General features: G+C 35.4%; 2 protein-coding genes across 2 annotated transcripts; both read right to left on the minus strand.

The window, feature by feature from the left end:
* Positions 1-6417: 6417 nt before the first annotated feature.
* LOC120123479 (putative serine/threonine-protein kinase-like protein CCR3) lies at positions 6418-8900 on the minus strand. Its single transcript, XM_039142362.1, has one exon. It carries the CDS (start codon positions 8836-8838, stop codon positions 6442-6444), a length of 2397 nt encoding a protein of 798 aa, XP_038998293.1. The 5' UTR covers positions 8839-8900; the 3' UTR covers positions 6418-6441.
* Positions 8901-12303: 3403 nt separating this feature from the next.
* Positions 12304-15948, minus strand: LOC120123448 (CTD nuclear envelope phosphatase 1-like). The gene is made up of 6 exons (XM_039142339.1): positions 15516-15948; positions 14266-14394; positions 14072-14192; positions 13863-13944; positions 12900-13053; positions 12304-12792 (listed from the first exon to the last, which is right to left on the minus strand). The coding sequence occupies exons 1-6, from the start codon at positions 15783-15785 to the stop codon at positions 12712-12714; spliced, it is 837 nt and encodes a 278-aa protein (XP_038998270.1). The 5' UTR covers positions 15786-15948; the 3' UTR covers positions 12304-12711.
* Between the last annotated feature and the right edge of the window lie 7068 nt (positions 15949-23016).

A 23016-nucleotide genomic window follows, 5' to 3' on the forward strand; every position in this document is an offset into this window, starting at 1 on the left:
ATTTCAACGAAGAGATAATTGGAAAACTTGCTTCACGTAAGTTATCTTTTTACTTATTTTGCAGTCGACTAACTGTAATGAAGTTAATCTCGAAACAAAACTATCGAGTTTAAGCTTTTCATCAGAGATGGAATTCATCTCTCACTTGAGGGGAGCAAAGTAGTGGTGGCGGAGATTCTAGAAGTACTGAAAGAAGCTGAGTGGAAGCCATCTCTGCACTGGAAACCCATGCCGACTGAATTCTCGGATGACTCGCCTTATGATCTCGTTGCTGCTGATGGGAAAACCACATTGAATCCATCCGAATAGACGTTTCACCTAGCAATTCAATGGGACTAGAGTCCTGAGTTCTCTTAAAGATCATCATCTCCAAATCCCATGGAAAATAAAGGATGATGAAGTTCTATAGATTTCATTCAACTTGTTTTCTCTAGATTTCATTCACGCTCTCTGTTTCTGTTTTCTCTTTGGTTGTGAATGTAATGCTTGTCGTGCTTGGCTATTAGATCGTTTTTCTCCCGTTATTTTTGTTTAAATTTTGCTTTGTCTTAGATCCTTGTTTTGGTGAAACATTTTGCAGATCAGGGTGATTTTCTGTTTGTTTTTGAAGTTTTTAGAGAGTGTATATTTTTAAAGATCTCTCTCTCCTCAACAATTCACAGCCACATCTCCATTAATCTCTCAATAATTCCCCCTTTCTCTCACGTTTTCCAGTTCATATTTATTTAGTTCCTCTTTAAAAATCTTTCCTGGATTCCTTCTTCCCCTCCAAGTGTTCCCCTTCCATTTGAAAGTTTTATCACTCGTTTTCGATTTTTTTTTTAATTATCATAGACGAGAATCAGAGTACTCCAGTTCGTTAGATTTGATTGATTATATTGCTTTGATATATCTGTTTTCTATTTGAAATCTGTAATATTAGGGTAAAGTTAGGGAAATTCTCTAATATTCGTTGGAGTTGCTTGTGCTTTTTACTTTTTGCAGGTGAACGTTATCGGCAACCACATTAAAGTTCCACAGCTGAACCTTCGCCGAAAAACAACCTGTCAAAAAATAGCAACTACTTCCTACTTGCCGGCCAGATACATATAGTGGTCGGCCAGGTATTTAAACGTGCTATGCTAGTGTTTTAAGTAATTTACCTTATAATTGTTAATAAACCTACTTAATATCATTATTAACCAAATTACTAGCAATAAACTTAGTATCCAATTCAAATTTTTCAAAAAAAAGGCTTTGAAATTGATAATAAACATTAGAACGTTTTTTATAAATCAACAATCAATATTATTCTTTTTTCTTCCCTTTTAACACTAGGCTTTGAGCAATTAAAAGTATTCATAAATATTTACCCCCGCATAATAATAAAAAACAATATTATTCTATTCTCCCCCCTTTTTAACTCTAGGATTTTAGCAATAAAAATAACAATAGTATTTTATAAATTAAAATCCTATTAAGTATCCAACTAGGCTTCTTAGTACCCCTAAATTCTCTAGCGTTTTATTGGTGCATCTTCTGTCTTCTTTGGATTCCTTTTTCATAGTTCCTCATAGCTTCGGCTATTGATGATTACTTGAGGTCATGTCTTTCTTTTAGATCCCATAGGGCGTATAGGGGGCGGGCTCGACAGAGTGGTGTCAAGGAGACTAGTCTTAGATTTTATACGTTGAATGTAAGCACTTTAAATGCTAGGCTGCTGGAGCTGACCGACAGACTAAGTAATAGGAAAATAGATTTTGCATGTATTCAAGAGACTAGGTGGAAAGGGGCTCACACCAGAGAGTGTAACTGGTACAGGTTATGGTATTTAGGCATAGATAACGCTAGAAATGGGGTGGGTATCTTGGTATCCTCTAGGCTCAAGGAAAATGTAGTTGAAGTTTGTAGATACCGTGATAGGATCATGATGATTAAGGTTATTATAGAAGCGGAAGTGGTGAATGTCCTTTCAGTGTACGCCCCACACATTGGCCTAGGGGAGGGTGAAAACGTGCTTCTGGGATTCGTTAGATGATGTACTTAGGAGCATTCCGGAGGACCAAAGAGTTTTCATAGGGGGAGACTTCAATGGCCATGTAGGTATGAAATCGAGGGTATGACGGTGTATCTTGGTATCCTCTAGGCTCAAGGAAAATGTAGTTGAAGTTTGTAGATACCGTGATAGGATCATGATGATTAAGGTTATTATAGAAGCGGAAGTGGTGAATGTCCTTTCAGTGTACGCCCCACACATTGGCCTAGGGGAGGGTGAAAAACGTTGCTTCTGGGATTCGTTAGATGATGTACTTAGGAGCATTCCGGAGGACCAAAGAGTTTTCATAGGGGGAGACTTCAATGGCCATGTAGGTAGTGAAATCGACGGGTATGACGGTGTTCATGGGGGTTTTGGTTTTGGTAGTAGGAACGATGAGGGGCGTACGCTGCTTGAATTTGCTACTGCACACGATATGGTGGTCACTAACTCCTTCTTTAACAAGAGAGATATGAACTTGATTACGTTCCATAGCGGGGGACATTGTACCCAAATCGACTACATCCTGGTTCGAAATCGGGATCAATGGGCTTGCATTGACTGTAAGGTGTTCCCTGAAGAGGCATGTGCATCACAACACAGATTGTTGGTTTTGGTGTTCCGCGTAAGCCACGGGCGGATCACTCATAGGAGGGCTAAACTAGGTAATCCTATGATCCTTTGGAAGAACTTACATGGAGCGACAGCTGATGACTTTAGGAGTAAGGTTTTGTTTCATACAGGTTTTGGAACTACAAACTCAAATAATGCAGATATGTTATGGAAAAATATGGAAAATTCCATCAGAGAGGTGGGCAAAAACACCCTTGGGTTGTCAATAGGGAAGGTCAAGGAATATAAAGAATCGTGGTGGTGGAACGACGAAGTCCAAACTAAGGTGAAGACAAAGCAAACTTGCTTCACGAAGTTCCTACAATGCAATAATGACGAAGAAAGATCGAGAGCTAAACAAAGATACAAGGAGGCAAAGCGTGAATCCAAGAAAACAATGGCTAAAGCAAAGGATAAGGCATACGAGGAAATGTACAAGAGATTAGACACCAAGGAAAGACAAAACGACATCTTCAGGCTTGCAAAATCCATGGAGAATAGGAAAAATGATCTAGGTAGCATTAGGTTTATTAAGGACAACAATGGTGTTCTTTTAGTGAAAGATCATGATATTAAGAGGGTTTGGGGTAGTTACTTATTTGGCTTATTTAATAACAGTGCCTCTCCCTGTAGAGATAGTAACGTTGATGGGTCAGCCGACCATCATACTACGGCCAATGACTGCCATACAAGTAGGATTGGGATTGAGGAAGTCAAAATGGCCTTTAGAAAGATGGGGAGGGACAAAGCTGTCGGTCCAGATCAAATTCCTATCACTGTGTGGTTGACCCTAGGAGATGAGGGAGTTAAGTGGTTGACCAATATCTTTAATATTATTTTAGAGACTACCAAGATGCCAGAGGAGTGGAGAGAGTCTACGATTATACCAATATATAAGAATAAATGAGATCTCCAACGTTGTGGTAACTACAGAGGTAACTACTCAGTCATACCATGAAGCTATGGGAAAGGGTGATAGAGGCTAGGTTGAGATAGGTTACTAGGGTTTCGGAAAACCAATTTGGCCTTATGCCAGGCAGATCGACTACGGAGGCGATTCATCTACTTCGACGGCTTATGGAGAAATATAGGGAAAAAAATAGAGATCTTCACATGGCGTTCATTGACCTTGAGAAGGTGTATGATAGCGTACCCCGTGATATGATCTGGAAGACCTTGAAAACGAGATGGATCCCAACTGCTTATATCCGGGCGATTCGTGATATGTATTGTAGATCTACTACATACGTCAAGATTACAGTTGGTGACACCGAGACATTCCCGGTGGAAATCAGACTCCACCAGGGTTTGGCTCTTAGCCCTTACATATTCACCTTGAGTATGGATGACATCTATTATGCGACACCAGACGGTGTTCCATGGCGTATGCTTTTCGCTGACGACATTGCCCTAGTTGCTGAAATAAAAAATGAGCTAAATAGTAGACTGACTACCTGGAAGACTTCTTTGGAAGAAAAATGTCTAAGGATCAATATTGAAAAGACAAAGTATTTATGTTCAAACTTCAGTGGGAACCAAAACGATGAAGATGTAGAAGTATGCATCGAATGACACGTTCTCCCCTCAAAGGATTGTTTCAAGTACCTAGGGTCTATGATACATAAAGATGGGGGTGTAGATGATGATGTTACACACTGTATAAAGACGGGATGGCTAAAGTGGAGGGCTGCTACTGGAGTTTTGTGTGACAAGAAAGTGCCTCTAAAACTTAAGGGAAAATTTTATATAATGGCAATAAGACTAGCATTGCTATATGGATCAGAATGTTGGGCAATCAAGAAAGATCACGTAAGGAGGATGGAGTCCGCAGAGATGAGAATGCTTCGATGGGCATGTAGTAGGACTCTGTGGGACATGACACCAAACTCTGCAATTAGGATGTCATTGGGGGTGGTGCATGTATCCAAAAAATTGAGGGAGGGGAGACTAAGGTGGTTTGGGCATATCCTTAGGCAACAACCGTCGGATGCGGTCAGGAGGGTAGAGTCGATTACAGCTGACGTTGCCAGAAGGAGAGGACAACCAAGGAGGAAGTGGGTAGACTGCTTGAGATCTGATTTGAAGGATTTATCCCTTACCGAGGACATGACCTCTGACAGGAAAGTATGGAGACTTAAGACCAGGGTAGCCGAGTAGTGTGGGTCATAGCCATAGGATGTAGCATATCTGTCTACTTTTTAATGCCTTTGTAGTAATTTTCATTACTTCTACTTTTTATATGTTTATGTCATTGGAATTTATGAAGGCTTAGAACTAGGGTTATGGAGTAGTGTTGTCTTTGTTTAGGTTTTAACCCATTTGACTTTATTCCTTCTCGTACCTTACTATCGCTGACTATTGTGTTTCCTTCTCGTCATGTTTCCTCTTTTTAAATTTAGTCGGGACTGACGTTTCTGTCTATATACATAGATTTTTACGTAGGGATTTATTTGCAGGGATAACTTCCCATTACAAACGCGCATATGAAGACTGTTCACTTATGCATTTATTTATTTATTTATACATGCATTGTATTTTATCTTTATTTTCAATTTTCTGACAGCCGGAGGTCTTCCACGGAAGTTGCTCTCAACCTGGCATTGGGGGCAGCCTACTACCCTACCTCCCTCTTATCTCATTGCATATGGGAATAGGGTTTTGTTGTTGTTGTTGTTGAAGTTCTATAGATAAAATTTATAGGGAATACTGAGCTTATAACATTTGAGTACTATGGTTGCTTCCTGCATAGCTATCAAGAGTTTAATTCAATTTAGTGCAATATATATAGGTGCCCGCACGCACGCACACGGTTTCAAGCTCACTTTCGTTCATTATTAACACATTTTTATACACTATCTTTTTTCCATAATTTGATTCTAAGACATGAATTCTGCATTCTAGCAACCAAAAACTAAAGTTTTCTTTTTCTTTTGCTCATTCGATGAACTAGCTAACACTAAAGTTTTCAAAGGATTTTGGTTGATGAGTCCAACATAAGATTATTATACATTAGTAGAATCGGATCTAATACTTTTTATACGCATCGTATTTGACGAGTGATGCTCGTCCACCAATCTAATCAATGATGCCATTTGGGTGGCTCTATCTCGGGAAATCTAACATCACGGCCTGCTTTTCGTTGGATGGAGCAATGTTCTCTTCACGTACTAAATTGATCGTTTTGCCACTTACTCCGCTCCAAAAACATCAATATTTTCTTTTCATTACAAACTTGTTTCCATCATAAGCGGTTTCCGGTAAGCTTCTTCTCTTTGATTTTGTGGATATTATGATTTGTGGATATTATGATTTTGTGGTTAGAAAGAGAACAAGGATTGAGGAGGTTTGCTTAATGGGATTTACACAACTAGAAATGCTTGAGAGAGTGTTCCATTGACAAAACATGGCCGAAAGAGTTGTGTTTTAATCAATGTGCAGAGATGATAATAATGAAGTTTCATACTTTTCACCACACCTTTTTTCTTCTTGATTCTCCAAACACTTTCACACTTTGTACTGACGAATATAAAATATGGGCAGAAGGAAGAGGTAGGGCACCGCCATCAGCCATTTTTTCATAATTGTATTGACCATACCCTGGTAATCCGAATCATTTTCCCCCAGAAATTCAAAGTCATTTTCCTTCATATAGAACTCCCACCCAGAATTAATAATAAGACTAAAAACCATTTGATCTTTTCTGTTTGTTCTCAATGTGCACAAACAGCTCACAATGTTAGACGGAGGAGTAAAAAAAATTACTAAAAAATGAAGCCTCTTTCTACATAAATCATTGATAGAAAAAAATGATAATTTCAGTCTGAAACAAATGAATAAGCACCACTAGAGATGCTTCCATGGCTGCCATCACATACATTCAATGCCCTCTCCAAATTAGAAACAATGTCACCTATTATTGGCCTTTCTTTGCCTTCTGAATTCACACAATGCATTGCTGTGTATGCCACAAGCTCCACTGCTTCAGCTTCATTAAGCTCTGGTGGTCCAACCCTTGGGTCCAACACCTTCACCATTTCACCTGCAATTATTGCAGGCACAGCAAAATCCACCAGTGTTATTGGTGTGCCACTACTTTCTTCATTCTTGAATATAGCCCTTTTCCCCGTAAGAAGTTCTAGCATTACGACACCGAGTCCATAGACATCACTCTTTGTTGTTAATACGTTTAAGCCATAGTACTCGGGGTCGATATAACCAACCGTTCCAGCTGCCCTCATTGGCCTGTAATCTTGGTTGGATTCTGGATCCAACAAGGAAAGTCCAAAATCCGAAACTCTTGCTGTCCAATTTGTATCGAGTAATATGTTGGAAGACTTTATGTCCCTATGGATAATGGGTGGAACTGCATAATTGTGAAGATATTCAATTCCCCGGGCCGCATCCAATGCAACTCTGATCCTCATTTTCCATGAATTTATCAAACTACTTCTTTTCTCAATGTTGTTCTTATCGTGCAAATGATCGTAAACTGCACCATTCTTCATGTATTCATAAACCAGAAGCCTTTCATCCTTTTCGTCACAATACCCAACAAGCCTGACCAAATGCTTATGATGAAGCCTTGACAAAAATGTCAATTCTGATTCGAACGCCGTCTCTTTCTCTTGGAATTTCTTGGTTTTTTGACCTATTTCGCCTCTTTTAATGGCCACCTCACGGCCATCCCACAACTTCCCTTTGTAAACAATCCCAAAGCTCCCGGCACCGATCTTGTTCTCTGGTGAGAAATCGTTGGTAGCAGCAGCAAGCACGGCCAAGCTGAACTCCTCTGCTCTATCGGCATGTTTGGATGATGTTCCACTTCTCTGTCGCTTCATTGCTCTTGAGCTATTGCGTTGGATCGAAAATGACCTAGACGAAAGACTGTTGTTCGATCCTGGACCACCATTGGAACCAGTTCTAGTGATTGTTGGCTGAACTGAGTTATGAACTTTCTTTCTCCCACAACAAACCCCAGTCCATAGACAGTAAATAATACTACAAATCCCCATAAAACCTCCAGCTGATCCAACTATTACAAAAGCTAATAACCTTCCTCTGAAGGGAGAGGACTGCTTCGAAACACCCGAAGGTGGAGCCGCTGCCGGTACCGGTGGCAATGGATAGGTAAAATTGAAACAAGGTGAAGGCCTACAAATGTTACCAGTGCCAAAACAAAGCCTACTTGATTGAGGATATAATCCACACTCGCTACAAGAAGATTGGACGCAAGGCCCTGGTAAAATCTCAGCTCCCAAAGGTAACTCATTTGCAGAAGCATTGTTCCCAGGCCACCCTGGACCCCAACAAACGACTGAAAAATTCCTAGTGGTTAATCCACAAGTAAAATTTAAACCTGAAACAATGGATTCCAATTGGATTCCTTCAACAGGAGTCTCGTTTATGGAACCCCAACAAACAACTGTGCCATTCGATCTCCTTATTGCACAACTAAAACCTTCACCAAGAGCCAACCCAGAAGCAAAGTTTAAACCTTTGTTCGAAGGAACGTTTAATTGACCCTTTGAGTTATCTCCTTTACAGACTAAATCTCCAACTGAGTTCACTCCACAAACATGGGAAAACCCAGCTTCGATATTAGAAACTGATAAGTTCCCAAATTGTTCTTCAATGTCTTTCCCTACTGAGTTACGTCCCCAACAAGTCACCCTGTTATTTTCACTCAAAACAATCCCACATGAAAACCCAAACCCGGATGTGATTTTACCCATGGTGTGATTACCGGTGGGTAGTTCATCGGTGATATTTTGGTCATTTTCGATGGGTCTCCAGCAGGACACAGATGGCGTCGTATTCGTCGTCGCGCAAATCTTCTCGCCGCCGATGGAGAGGGATTGTAGCAAAATGGTGTTGTTATAGTACAGGCGTTTCGCGGAAAAATTTGGGGCGTTTGTTTCCCAGCAGAGGAGGGCGTAACCGCCGGAACGTAGGGCGCAAATGCTTGTTTGGCCACCGGCGACGGTGGTGTAAGAGACGTTAGGGAGGATGGAGACGGCGAATGAGGAAGCGTTTCCGGGGCGGTGGCAGATAATGCGTTGATCCGTCTCGGCGGCTATGATGGCGCATACGGTGGCGGTGGCGTAGGCGATGGCGAACGTTGAGCCAGAACCCAAAGCATGGATTAACGGCGGGAAGAAGATAACGGGATAGAAACTAACGGCTGAAAGAAAAAGGAAGTATGGTTTCTTCATTTAAAAAAGGTCGAGCTTGACGGCGGAAAGGGTGGCGGTTCCGTCCGTCAGCTTCATTTGGCGAGAGAAGAAAGAAATAGTTTGAAAAAGTGGGACTTTCAGGTTTTTTAGAGCGTTTTAGGAAACAAGGCCGTGTTTGGGACTAGACGAAATTAAATTAAGACAAAAAAGCATAATAAAAGTCCATGTCCTTTTTGAAAAAAATCAATGTTGCCCTCGTATTATTTTTCTCTCTCAACGTAATCATCTAACTCGGAAAACAAATATAATGTTGTCATTTGATCAATGTTTTTTCATTGTTGACCGTTATGGTGTTGGCGTGACAGTTCACAGTACTAATATGATAATAAACGATATTGACATGACAGTCCATCTGTCATGTTTGAGTTATCAATTTAATCTATTTGTCATGTCATACGTCACGCTATCAACAACTATAGACTGCTACGTCAGTACATTAAAATGTCATATCAACACTGTAATGGCCAACAATGAAAAATATTGGTTAAATGACCACATTGAGTTTATTTTATGAGTTGGAGGACCACATTAACAGAAAAAATAATATAGGTACTATATTAGTTTTTTTCAAAAGTATAGGGACCTTTAATGTATTTTTGCCTTAAATTAATGAAAACATAATTGCCAAAACTTTTAATAAATTTTAAGATTTTATTAGAATAAGTAAAGATTTTCTATTTTAGTTTTCTTTAGGTGTTTTTTTATTAAAAACATTAGGATAATTTATTAGAAAATAAAAATAGTAATAAAAGTTTCAGGAAAAGGAAACCCAAACATAAATGAAAATCATTCAAAAATTAACAATAAATTTAAAAGTAAATAGAATTTATCAAATAATTTTAGTGATAAAAGGTTGTAATTTTTTTAAAAAAAATAAGTTTAAATAATAATCTCATCATAATATATGTGATTAGAAATAGAATTCTAATTAGTATTCAAAGTAATTCTAAAGTCAAGATTGATATTACTCTCTAATATTTAGTATTAGAAATTATTATATTTTTATAGATAAAAATTTAAATATTTAAATATATTATTTATTTTATTCTTTAATATCTTTATTTAATTTATATAGTTTTTTCAGCTTCAACGTTATTAGTTTAATCATTAAAATTTTATTATATCTTTTTGTTCCTTAAATTTTTATTTTTTGTATCAAATTGATTTAAATGTGACGAAATAGAAATCAATCATTGAATTAAAATATTCAATAAAAATAAAGTAATTATTTTTTATTTGTTTCAATATTTTAATAATATTGTAAAAAAAATAAAATATTTAACATCAGTTTCATGACATTTGTTATATTTGAGTAAATTTGGTATAGTGAGATTAGACATTAGGTCCCTTAAGCAAGGTCAGGGGTTCGAATCATGACGTTTGCGAATGGAGCAAAACTGGGTTGGGAGGGTTGCCCTCGTCTCTGCAATACCTGATCTGGATTAGTCGATCAATAGATCGGATACAAGTGATTAATTCAAAAAAAATTAAGAAATAAAATACAAATTGGTAGAATTGGTGAAAAATATTTTTACCTTTTAATTTTTATTATATTTATTAATATATGCTTTTAAAGAGTTTTAATATTCAATGGATAAATTAATCAGAATTTAAATTCAAAATTTGTAAAAAAATACATATATTTATAATCATAATCGCCGTTAAGTTAGACAAGGCCATGATCAGAAATCAGAATGTTGAAGAAAAAATACAAGCAAGTTGATATATCTGTTGGTGGCTACTGCAATGAGAATATTTCTCATGAAAAGTAGAGTTTAGACCAAAATAAACGATTAGATTATTCCTTTAAAAATAAAACATGTCTATCATTGATATAATAATTAATGATCCTCTTTCTCAATAGTATTTATATTATTATTTAAAAATATAATTTAGTATTCTCGATAAATTGATTTTCAATTTTATAATCAATAACAAATGTTATTATAAAAATATTTTTATTTTTTTATATTATTAAATAAAAACTAAAAATAATTACATAAAAATTAAATATATTACAAGATATAATCGTACATGGATGCTAAAGTAGAAGTAGTTGAAAAAAGCGGAAGAGGAGAATGTTGTGTTTAGAATGTTGAATTATAGTATGTATATATAATAATTAAGTTGATCCACTTAGCTTTCCTCGTGGACTAGATGTCATGATTTTTACGCACAGAAAATGAAGTTATTATGATTTGACGTGAAACATGGGGATTTTTGGAGAACAGAATGACGTCACCTTTAGTCAAGGCAAGCCAAGGATCTTTAACACAGAAGTTTGATATCAACGGACAGAGATTTAAATTACGGTTAAAAATAGGAGTCTAAAATTTTAATTTTAGTTTATTAAAATTCTTAATTTAACTACTTTTCCAAAATAATAGGGATATACTTGATCCCTATGGGGGCTTAGTGCATCCGCTACTGTTACGATCGGACAATTAAATAAATTATTATATATTGATAGTGGCTCGATAGTGGTGGTGTTTTAGGGTTATGTCCACAATAATCATAATAACATCGGTTATGTCCACAAATGTGATAAACGTAATGTGATTGAAAATACGACCACATCTGCCGTTTAAAAACCAATATTGAATAATTGATTTGTGATTGATATCATCATCTATAAAAAGATAAAAGGGAGTTCATTTGACATACAGATTCTCCATTTAAAAACGTATGATCAATGAAAACATTATGGAATTTTATTCGGTACTTACCATACCTACCCACAAATGGTAAATTATTAAGATTCGATTATGTATATAAGTTTACTGGTAAGAGACATACAAGTATTATTTAAGTCATTATTATGTATAATTATTCATATACATTATGAAAGTGGTAAGTAATTGTTGGGAAATGGAAAGAAGGGAAGAAATTGAGAGTTTAAGAGGCATGATGAATTAAGTTGACCAAAAAGCATAACATTATATTGTTTTTTTGAGTATGAAAGAAGGTAGCCAAATGCAGTGAGCAATTGATGATACAAGGGGCCCCTAACCCTCTTAAAAGGTAATCATAGTTATTTCACCAAGCTTACACCATTGATTTTAGGTAATAAATTCCAAACAAGCATTCACCTTCCACTTAATTCATTCTTTACACTGCAATCAATGGCAGTGGCAGTGCAGGTCAATGCTAATTTGGTGGCTTCGGGTCCTACCCTATCCAATTAAACAACAAGAGTTCGTATCTTTGAGTTAATTGTATTTGCTTCCACCAGTTATCCAGTGCCATGTGTTGCATTATGGACTGTTGTCTAAGCAAAGCATGAGTGATGGTTGGATCCCACGTGTATGTGTGATCCGCGAGCTGACTCACCTATTGCATGAGCATGTGAGAATCTTATCAGTAAACTTATTTTGAAAGAAAACATGTTATTCTTTTGTGCTAAAACATATTTTGTAGAAAGTAGTAGTATTGAAATCAACATGGTAAATGATGTGTGAACTACAAATAATCATTGATTGACAACAAATTTACAAATTTCCGAAAGATGCATAAACACCCAATAGAATCGCAGAGCTTGTATACAAAGTTACAAACAAGAATCAAGAATTCTTGGCACATATTCATCTTAATACATAGAGGTTTTACCTAATCAAATAAGCGATATCATCACATTCTTCGTTTTCCAGGTCTCTGGAGGCATTCATTGGCACTTGGCAACTCTAGAATTCGGATGCTATACAAAGGTCATGAATGATACAACAAGATGCTGCCTTTCGATGATAGAGAATTGCACAAAAAGTACCGAGAAGGATCAAAGGTGTGCCAACGATCTTTTCCCTACATTGACCAACTAGAAGAGGGGATACCTTGCTTTTGAAACCATTCCGGCATTCAGAACCTGTCGTAAAGAACTGGTCTCACGTCTCTTTGCTGAGAAAGGTGCTTGAGAAGTGGAAGGATGACATCCAGAAGCTTTTCAACATAAAACCAGATGTCAAAGTTGTAAGTAAACAGACATCAATACAAATTGATATCACAAGAGAGTAACCACTTTAGCGTAATGCAAATCGTGATGGTACCTGTGTATCATGTGGCTGCCCTGCAGAAAACGGGATGCAGGGAATCCCATTTACCGGTTGCAAGAGGAAACTGAAAGGATTGTTATCAACAATAACGGTTCGACATAAATCTGTAGATAGGCAGGAGAGGTCTTTCACATGCTCCCGATACTCCCTGTTTATGTCAAATGGAAAAACATTACTAAACGAAACAACAAAATCTTCAGTGGAACTTGACACGTAATCACCAACAAGACGTATGCTTATGCATTTTGGGAGCACAAATTTGCCCTAAAACATCTAAAGCTTTTCTTGGATAAATTGTATGTATTATATCCAAAGAAAAGCAGCAAGCTATTACAAAAAACACGAGTATCTACTGAAGTCTGAAACATCTAAAGCTTGGCATAAAGCATGTTGGGAGTTTTTGGACACCTAAACTAATCCCTTTATTTGGCCAAAAGAATATAACCTTCATATTTTAGAAAGGAAATTAGACGACTTGGTAATGATTTCCTAAACTTTATCATACAAAACTGAAAAGATATTAACATCAGCACCACTTATTAATCAAAAGCACCTTAGCACATCTTAAAACGAACTCATAAAATCCTAAGCAAAACTTTACAAACATATCATTTTGGAAATTCAAGTTCACGAGAAATTTGAAGTCGACTTACATAAAGATAGCAGGAAAAAAGAGAAGGAATTTATACGAACAGGTTTTGGCCCTTATACAATATACACGGACATCCCAGGGAAAGGAGTCCCCCTTAAATATCATGACTAAGGTCAATTTAACATAGGATAGGATACACGAGCAAGCAGATAATAAGCAGTGAAATATAAAGAACCAGTATCAGTAAAATTCTAAAGGCAAGAAACGTGTAATGCAAAAGATGTAAAGGTTTCATTGATTTTACTCTACAAATGTGAGAATAGGCCAGAAATTACTTAAGGAGCATGTGGAGGAAGCACACTTACGTACTAATTGTAGAAGGCCTATAAAGTCGAAGACTAAATCGATTTTCCGCATCAATTCTGTCAACAAGTGGCCTAGCATAGCCTGTGGGCAGCCATTAAAAATAATGATATAATGCAGGAAAGAGGGTAGTGACTAGTGAGAGGAAGAAATATAAGAAGAAAATTGGGTAATAGGTTGAAAATAAAACAAAGAAAAATTATGAGCAAACCTTCAAGGCCAGCAGTAAATAGTACAAGCTCAGCAAATTCACTTAGTTGATTTAGAAAATCTTGCAAGCCCGGGCGCTCAAACACTGTAACGTAAGTGACCTCAGGCTTCCCTTCACATTCCTTCATAGACCAAAGCACCCAAATGAGAACCGACATCTTTAAAATAAAAATTCAATTATTATTCATAACATACCTTGTCCGAAGATACACATTCCAACTCAAAACACTTCACTCCAACATCTGTTGCTTGATTACGAAGGGAAGGTGGCAGACTAGATGTCTCATATGCACAAACTAGAGTTTCATCCAAGTCAAGAACTACCTGCAGGCGCATGAATCAGACCTAAATAGAACTCCGCAACAATAATACACCAAACACACAATAAAAATATTCATGATACACCTTACTTCGCTTTACAGTTGCACCTGTTTTCAAACCTTACTTCTCATATGTGAATATAATTTTAAACAAGCTAAACCTTCACAAGTTGCATATAAAAATTTAAAAACTTACACAAACATTCTAAGTTATTTAGTTAACCTGAACTTTAATTAAATCAAGTTTGAATCATTTGGTACTCGACTAAAACAATTTTTTCTATATCTATAGAAATATAAAAGGGTTGGGCTATTTGCTCGGTTCATATTTTACCAGGTTTAGATGAAGATTTTTTATTTTGTTTTATAGTTTCACCGGTTTTCATACCTTACCTTAAAAGTAATAAAAGTTAGCATCTTTATCGGCGCTCATGGGCTAGAGAAACATCCCAAAATTTGGCACAAGATACACTTAAATAAGTTGTAGGCCTACACCTGATATATTTTTGTTATTAACTTTCCATTTATTTGATTCAATTCCCAAATTTGACTGGTATACTAATGTTAATCAGGCTCTTTATTTTCCTGAGGCATGTGTGCTAGACATTTATGTAAACAAATTCAGGCATGGGTACAAGGTATGATGTTACAAATATTCAAAAATCCTTTCAAACACCGAGTATACCGACATATTCATGCTCGAATTTGGCACTCGCCCAGGTCCGGATAAGGCAGTTGACATATACGAATAAATTACAAATTATGGACCCGACTGAACTGACTCAAGTGTACTCCGGTTTGGTTTTCTGTTTCTTATATTTCTGCATCTCCCAAAGTAATAGTAATAATCTAAAAAATTAATTGCTTAAGTTCCCTTTTTATTTTTATAATGCTTAAATGAGTTAAATTAAGTAGAACTATGAGTCTAAGTGCAAGACAATGTTATAGTTAAGGAAGCAACTTAAGCTCAAATGCTCAACAAAGCCAACTATTTTTCTAACAAATTTGAGGCTTCTATTTTTTTTTACTACAGGAAAACTTAAAATAATAGGGCATTTATTCTGAAACAAATTTTAGAAAATAATACAGGGGAAACGGGGATTTTTTTTTGGGGGGGGGGACTACCGTGAGCTTTTTGACGCGGTCTTCATCAGTGGGAACAGGAGAGTCCAAAACGGCAGCGATCTCGACCGTAGCGGGAGACTCGATTGCAGTCGAGTCACCCGCAGGCAAGGGCTTGAAACGGTGCGTCGAAGACGAAGGCAAAGGATACTGACCAACGGCACTGATGATCTGCGCAAAGATCTGATAGAAAAAAGTCAGCCAAATCAAAAGCGCTCTCCATACTTGCAACGACCGAGGCGAGTACACCTCGGCCTGAGTCAACTCAGCCATTCAAACTCGACCGGTTTACGATAAGACAGGAACGGGTTTTAAAACAAACCGGAACGGTTCGTTCGATACGGCTAGCACTTAACGGATGAAATATTTCTCTTCTTTGGTTAAAAGAATTTTCTTCTCTCCTCTCTTGGGTAGGCAGTTCTATCAGAGTAGTGGCACTGATTCGAGAAAGTCCGGAGGAAACGAAAATGAAATAAAGTAGCGCTGATTTACGCGCCAAGCTAGGCGAGTGATGGCTGATTCTCCTTTATGTGGCGTTTGGTTCACAAAGGGGAAATTAGAATTCAATTACAACAATTTTTTTTTTTTTTTTATGTTTGGTTTAAATTTTCAAAGGAAATTAAAATTTCTCATAACTTCAACTTTCAATCATACGAAAAAAAGTGAATTTCATCCATTCTATGATAGAATTTAATTTCTTTGTTTGAGAGAATTGAAATTTGATCATATTATACTCATCAATATTTTGATAACTTATTTATATATTGAATAAAAATATTTTTTTATTATTTCGGATCTGGTCGGATTTCTAATTCATATATTAGGATCGGGTCGGGTGAAATTTTATTTTGGTCGGGTTGGGTCAGATTTTTAAGTGTGATATTTAGGTCGGGTCGAGTTCGGGTTTAGAGTGAAAAATACCCGATCCAACCCGACCCAAATATATATATAATTTTACCTTATATATTTATGAATAATTACAATAATACCCTTCTATATATAATTTTGTTTCAATTAAGTCATTGTTTTTATTGAATAAAAATAATTTTTTTATTATTTCGAATCAGGTCGGGTTTTTTTTAAGTGTGGTATTTGGGTCGGGTCGGGTTCGGGTTTAGGGTGAAAAATACCCTACCCGGCCCAAAAAATATATAATTTTACCTTATAAATTTAGGAATAATTACAATAATATCTCTCTATATATAATTTTTTTAAATTAAGTCACTGTTTGTATTGAATACAAATACTTTTTTTTACTATTTCGGGTCGGGTCGAGTTTTTAATTCATATATTCGGGTTGGGTCGGGTGAAACTTTATTTTGGTCGGGTCGGGTCTTGGATGGAGGTTCCCTTGTTCTCGGGTCGGGTCGGGTGGACCAAAAACCCGACCCAACCCAACCCATGACCATCTCTAATTGGGATGATTTTAACTTATGATGTTTATTAGCATGATTTTTATAATTTATTGAAATGAATAATCAATTAATAAAATTAAAATTTAATATATTTTAAATTTTTATAATATATTGCTACATGTAATTTATAAAACAAACTAAAATTAAGAAAAAAAAACAAGAAGGACAATCATGTCATTTTATATTACTGAAATAAAATTCATCTGACATGCCTGCAAACCAAACATAATATGAAATTGGATTCCAATTCAATTTCGTGCTAACCAAGCAGAATATGAAATTGGATTCTAATTTCTGACATATTCCAATTCCTTCACAGGTTTTAATTCCCTCAAAAATATTCAAACGAACCAAATGCTCTTTATTTCTATATCTCATTTGGGTGTTCCTAGGTGTTCTTCGGATTAATCACTTTGGACTTTGAAGTGCAATGGAGCCATCGTATTACGTGGCCTCATCTATACAATTTGGGTAAAATATATTTAGGTTCCTAAACTATGATCAAATATATTTTTTAATCTTCAAACTTTTAAAAAACTATAAAAAATTATCAAAGTTATTAAAATATTACAAAATGATCATCAAGTTTATTAAATTTTAATAATTATTACAACATCTTAATTATTATATAAATTACGTATATATTTTATCAAACATATCTTTTGATAATATGTTAACGATTCTCTAAAAATAGCAACTGATAAAGGAAGACATTCCCTTTATAAGATTCAAATTCATGCGGTCACGATTATAAGATATATGCACATTATTAATTAGTTAAATCTTATTTTAATGTACTATCTCATTATTGTTTTAAATTATTTATAGAATAACAAAAAAATACATAAAAGAATAACATTTATTGTAGTTTTAATTCGTCTTGTACCTTGGTTGCTACATATTTCAATCATATTGGTGATCCATTCCGGAATTTAACAAATTAAAGAGTAGTACGTTATTTTATTTATTGATTGGCTAATTCGAATCGAGTATTACAAAGGTAAAATTAATCATTCCAATACAACTTACTCCATTCATAATCATTCGGATATTTACATGTCTCATTCTAATAAACCAATTGATTGTTGATAAAAATATCGCTTCAATTGTACAAAGTTTTAATAATTTCCTATTAACTTAAAATGATTATAAAATAATAAAACTTGCAATTATTTAATAATTAATTTTTAAATATTTTTAATTTTTAACTATTAAAATTGTTAGGTTCGTACGCTTTCTAATCACCTGCTTAGATCAAAATGGACAACAAATATCACAAAATCATTTTTTTTAATAAAAAGGCATACGTCTTGTTTCATAATGGAGTCTTTTCTTTTTGGAGAATTTTTTTAATTTTTTAATCACATCATTTATATAGTGCCCACTAATTATTAAAAGTTACATGCATCTTCTTTTTCTAGGTTATTCATTTATTTATAATTAAATTTTAAATAACTAACTATTTTTATATTTATATAAAAAGATTTTATTCTTAAAATAAAACGACATATGAAAAAGGAGTAAAATAAATTATTTTTAATGGTTGCAATTATAGATGATATGATAATATTTTTTAAATTTTTTATATCACTATATATATATATATATGCTCTAAGTATATTATTTTATTGAATTATTTGATTATTGAAAGTTATAAAGTAGTCCCTCGATTATATGGTATTTATTTTTTAAATCCTCAAACTATTAAAAGTTATAAAATGATCATCCAACTAATTATATGTTTCAAAATCATCATTTTCTGATAAAAAATGATAGTGGTATGAGGTGGAAGTTAACATGTTGATTAAGATACGATAAAAATGAAACGGTTTTAGGATCAGATTTAATTATATCTCAGTTAGTTGGTTAATGTCCAGCTCAGAGTATCGATTTTGAACAAAAAAATGACGAGTTTGTAACATTTAAATACTCGAGTGACTAAAAAAAGTATCACTCTATATCAAAGTACAATTTATCTATTTAAATACTCCGATATACTTATAGTAGCCAAGGATCCACCCAACATCGCAATCACGAAAAACACCACCGCATGAAGCAGTGCCATCGCATAGGTTTCTCCCACCGTCCGAGTTTAGCTTGATTCACCTAGGGTTGGGCCGGTGCCACCTCTGCAACACAGTATTGCGGGGCACAATCAGCCTTAAGATTGACCTGGCTGCTACAGCCTCCTAGCTAGCTTGGCTGCAAATGGAGTGGAGGCGACGACTTTTCTCGACGATATAAATATGGTTCCTGCGTGAGTTTTGGAAAATCCAACTATTTCGGTTGATCCAAATATGCCATAAAAGTGTCACAAAAAGTAAATCCCAGTCCTCCATCGGTCTTATGAAATGGGAAGCATAGTAACAATCCATTTATGGAGATCCATAGTAAAAAACTCGCTTAACTTATCCGCCTGGACGAACACTGCCCATAACAGACGAATTCGGGAACAACCTCGAAACATATGATGCACGTTCTCCATATCGGCACAACATATTGAGCAATGATCATCACCCGCAAAGTGTCGAAGAAGTTTTCGTTGATTCGTCATAACCTTGTCGGTGCAAACAAGCCACAAGAAGATTTTAAACTTTTGAATCCCTCGATAAGTATGGATCACTTTCCATAGCCCATTGTCCCTTTCCACAGTCAGTTCCAATCAGATTTTATACATCGACTGAGTGGTGAATTAAAGATCCGACGATCCATTCCATCCAACCATGTCACTACGAATTATTGGGAGGGGTGCACACATTGCTGCAATACGAAGTAACAAAGCCAGAGGCAAAAAGGATTGGAAACGATCCCAATGCCAGGAACCATCCCTAGCACTCATATTCGCCACGTTAACCCGCCTAAGCAAAAGAATCAAACCTGATGGCAGATACGATATTAGAGGATCCTCCCTATGCAACCAACGATCACGCCAAAAATCAAAACTTAGATCATCCCACACACAATGAACTATGTTATCACAAACACTATCCCACACCATGTGAATCCCATTCCATGGACGGGAGCAATTAGGCCTATATAACGAAGCCGAAATTCGCTCTTGATATTTGTATTTTGCTCAGAGAAACTGAACCCATAAAGCATCCTTCTTGGCTACAAAATGAAAGGCGAGTTTCATAAGGAAATATTCATTTTGAGTGTGAAGACTACGAAAACCAAGACCAACTTGGGTAGTTGGTTTGCATAGCTCTTCTCAGAGTCAAAGGAACCCCTCTCTCATTAGACGAAACCCCCAAGCAAAGTGTCTTATTAGTCTCTCAATCTCATAGCAAATCTTTTTATGAAGCACAGCCATCTGCATAGTATAAATCGGGGTCACCGCCAAGATCGCCTTAGACGAAGTAATAAACCAGCAAAGGTGAGTGTTTTAGGAGCCCATCCAGATAATTTAGTCTGCATTATTTTAACCAAGTTATTGTAAGAGGCCGAAGTAACCCTAGCATGTAACAAGGGGACCCCCAAATGCCTCCCCAAGTCAGAAACTTCTGTAAAACCAAACAAACCACTTATGTGAGCTCCATTTCATTTTATGGAAATGTTTCCAAACATCAGCCTCAGTAGCTAACTGGATAATCAAAGCAAGTCCCTTCATACATAACACAAACAGGTACGATGAAAGAGGATCACCTTGTTGAAATGCCCTTGAAGGAGGTAAACGACTCAGATTGATCCCATTCCATAAGATTTGTGTTATCACCGAAGATACATATTGCATAATCAACGTTCGTAGTTGGATAGACACCCCAATATCAACAAGTGTATCAACAATAAACTCACATTCAAGAGGATCATAAGACTTCTCCAAATCGATCTTTATTGCCATACAACCACATTTTTTAGATTTTCTCCCCCATAGAATGGATTACATACTGGGTAATGATAATATTATTTGTTGAACCAACTTTTGATTTTGATATAACATGAATTTTTAAATGATTTAAGTTTTAAAATTTGTATTTCACAATTTTATAAATAATTTGTCAAAAACGATTTTAAAGTGTGAAACATAATCATAAGTGTTCTTGAGTAATTTCACAAATTGTAAGTTTTGTTTTAAAGCTCAAAACACTTGTATTTTAGCTAAAACCCCTCTCAATCTCGAGACCAATGTGCTAGTCTCGATACCAAAATCTCAGAAGGCTTTTTAGTCTCGAGAATATGGTCCTAGTATCGAGACCGATGGTTGAGTATCGATACTCATTCAAATAGTATTGATACCAAGGGTTCAACATCTATAAATTTGAATGTTAGGATGCTTGGACTCGATACCAACATCCCGGTATCGATACCAAATGTGCAGGTGAGCATTAAATGCTCAAAATTAATGATTTCAGCGGCTCAAATCAATCCCCAATGGCTCCAAATTGTTAGATTGATGCTAGAAGACATAAAAGAGACCAAGATTCAAATGCATAACAACAAGAAAGTCAATTACAAAATCAAACCAACATCAATAGAGTTTTAGAGCAAAAATTATCAACTTCTTTGTAACACACTTGTGAGCTATATTGTTAAATTTGCTCAAGTGTGATTTTTGGTGAGTGCTTAATTTGTGCAAACATATTTGCCTTTGTGTGTTTTTCTTTTGTTTGTTAAATTTGTAATTACTCTTCGGGAGAAAAATCGAAAATGATTTGCAAGAAAAATTAAATGTTTTGCAAGTCATTGACTTTTACAATAGACATGCTTATTCCCCTAAATTAATAGTGAACTTGAAAGTCAAGTCAATGGTTTACAAGAAAAATTAAATGCTTTGGAGAAAAATAATTTAGACTTGCAAAACTTGCTTTCCAAAGTTCATGAGGATCAATGAAAATTGACGATCTTAAGAAATAAAAGGCTAATTATGACAAAATTATTAAAATTAAATTTGAAAGAGAAGATTGCTTCAAATCAAATTTTGTCAAAAATGACTTTTACAATAGACATGTTTATTCCCTAAATTTTATAAAGGAAAAATGGTTAAGAGTATGTGGGTATCTAAAGGACTCATTACTACTGAAAATTTTGAGATCTGACAACTGTCGTTTTGATGTCAAAATAAATTCTTTCTTCTCAATTAATAAATAAATGAAATACGTAGTAAAGAGAAGTAAGGGTCGATCATCAGGGACTTAGAAAATTCCAATTTCTTTTTGAATTTATTAAACCAGGTGATAAGTAGTAAAAAAAAGGGTTTGGTAAAAATGATTAAATAATAAAAAGCAATTTAAAGAAAAAATAAAGAGAATAAAATTGAAGGTTGAAAATGAATATGGTAAAAATAGCCTCAAGCCTCGTTTTGACTCAATTTCCTTCGGATCATCGAATTAGATTTTCCCTTCAGTATTTACGTCGGTTACTTTGTCTATAAGGGCAATCCTCGTAACTCTTCTTTGTATACTAAATACCCAAGGGAATATTTGATTCCGACTTCGAAAAGTGATATGATCAACATCAATTGTCTAGATCAATAACCTTTTAAGTTCGTGAAGACCGACTCAGATTGTTGTTTCAATAAATACTAATTCAGATCTCAATTCCCTATTGGCAAGGCAATCTCCCAAGTGTGTTCCTAGGAAGTCGAATGTGCTTTCAATAAGCCGATCCTTTCTCCCACACATTTAATCGCAACAACATCTTGACCAAAGTCAATCTTTGATTTTGAAAACTGTTTTGATTTTGAAAATAAGCTCAGAGATTGAGAGAGATTTCGAAGTTATTAAGGTGCTTTTCAATTCTCACGTTGGAATTGAGTCATCACTTCAGCTCTCGGCGTATGAGAAAATTAGGTAAGCATGACAAAAGTCATACTTAGCATGTTTGAAAATAAAACTTAAAATAAAAATGAAAACAAAAACTTGAAAATAAAAGAAAATAAATAATTTTATAAAACTAGAAAGAAGAAGAAGAGTAAATTTTGAGTTGTGTGTTTAGGCTTACCCCAAGAGGGTATTTATAGCCTTTAAAAACGTAGAGATAAATATAGAAATTAAAATAAAAATAATATTTAAGATAATTCCAAATGTTTTCTAAATTCAAACTTTAAAATTTTAAAAATAAATCTCCTAAGATATCTCTGTCCGTCCACC

Source organism: Hibiscus syriacus, unplaced genomic scaffold (genome assembly GCF_006381635.1).
Source record: "Hibiscus syriacus cultivar Baekdansim isolate YM2019G1 unplaced genomic scaffold, ASM638163v2 tig00110393_pilon, whole genome shotgun sequence".
Lineage (NCBI taxonomy): Eukaryota > Viridiplantae > Streptophyta > Magnoliopsida > Malvales > Malvaceae > Hibiscus > Hibiscus syriacus.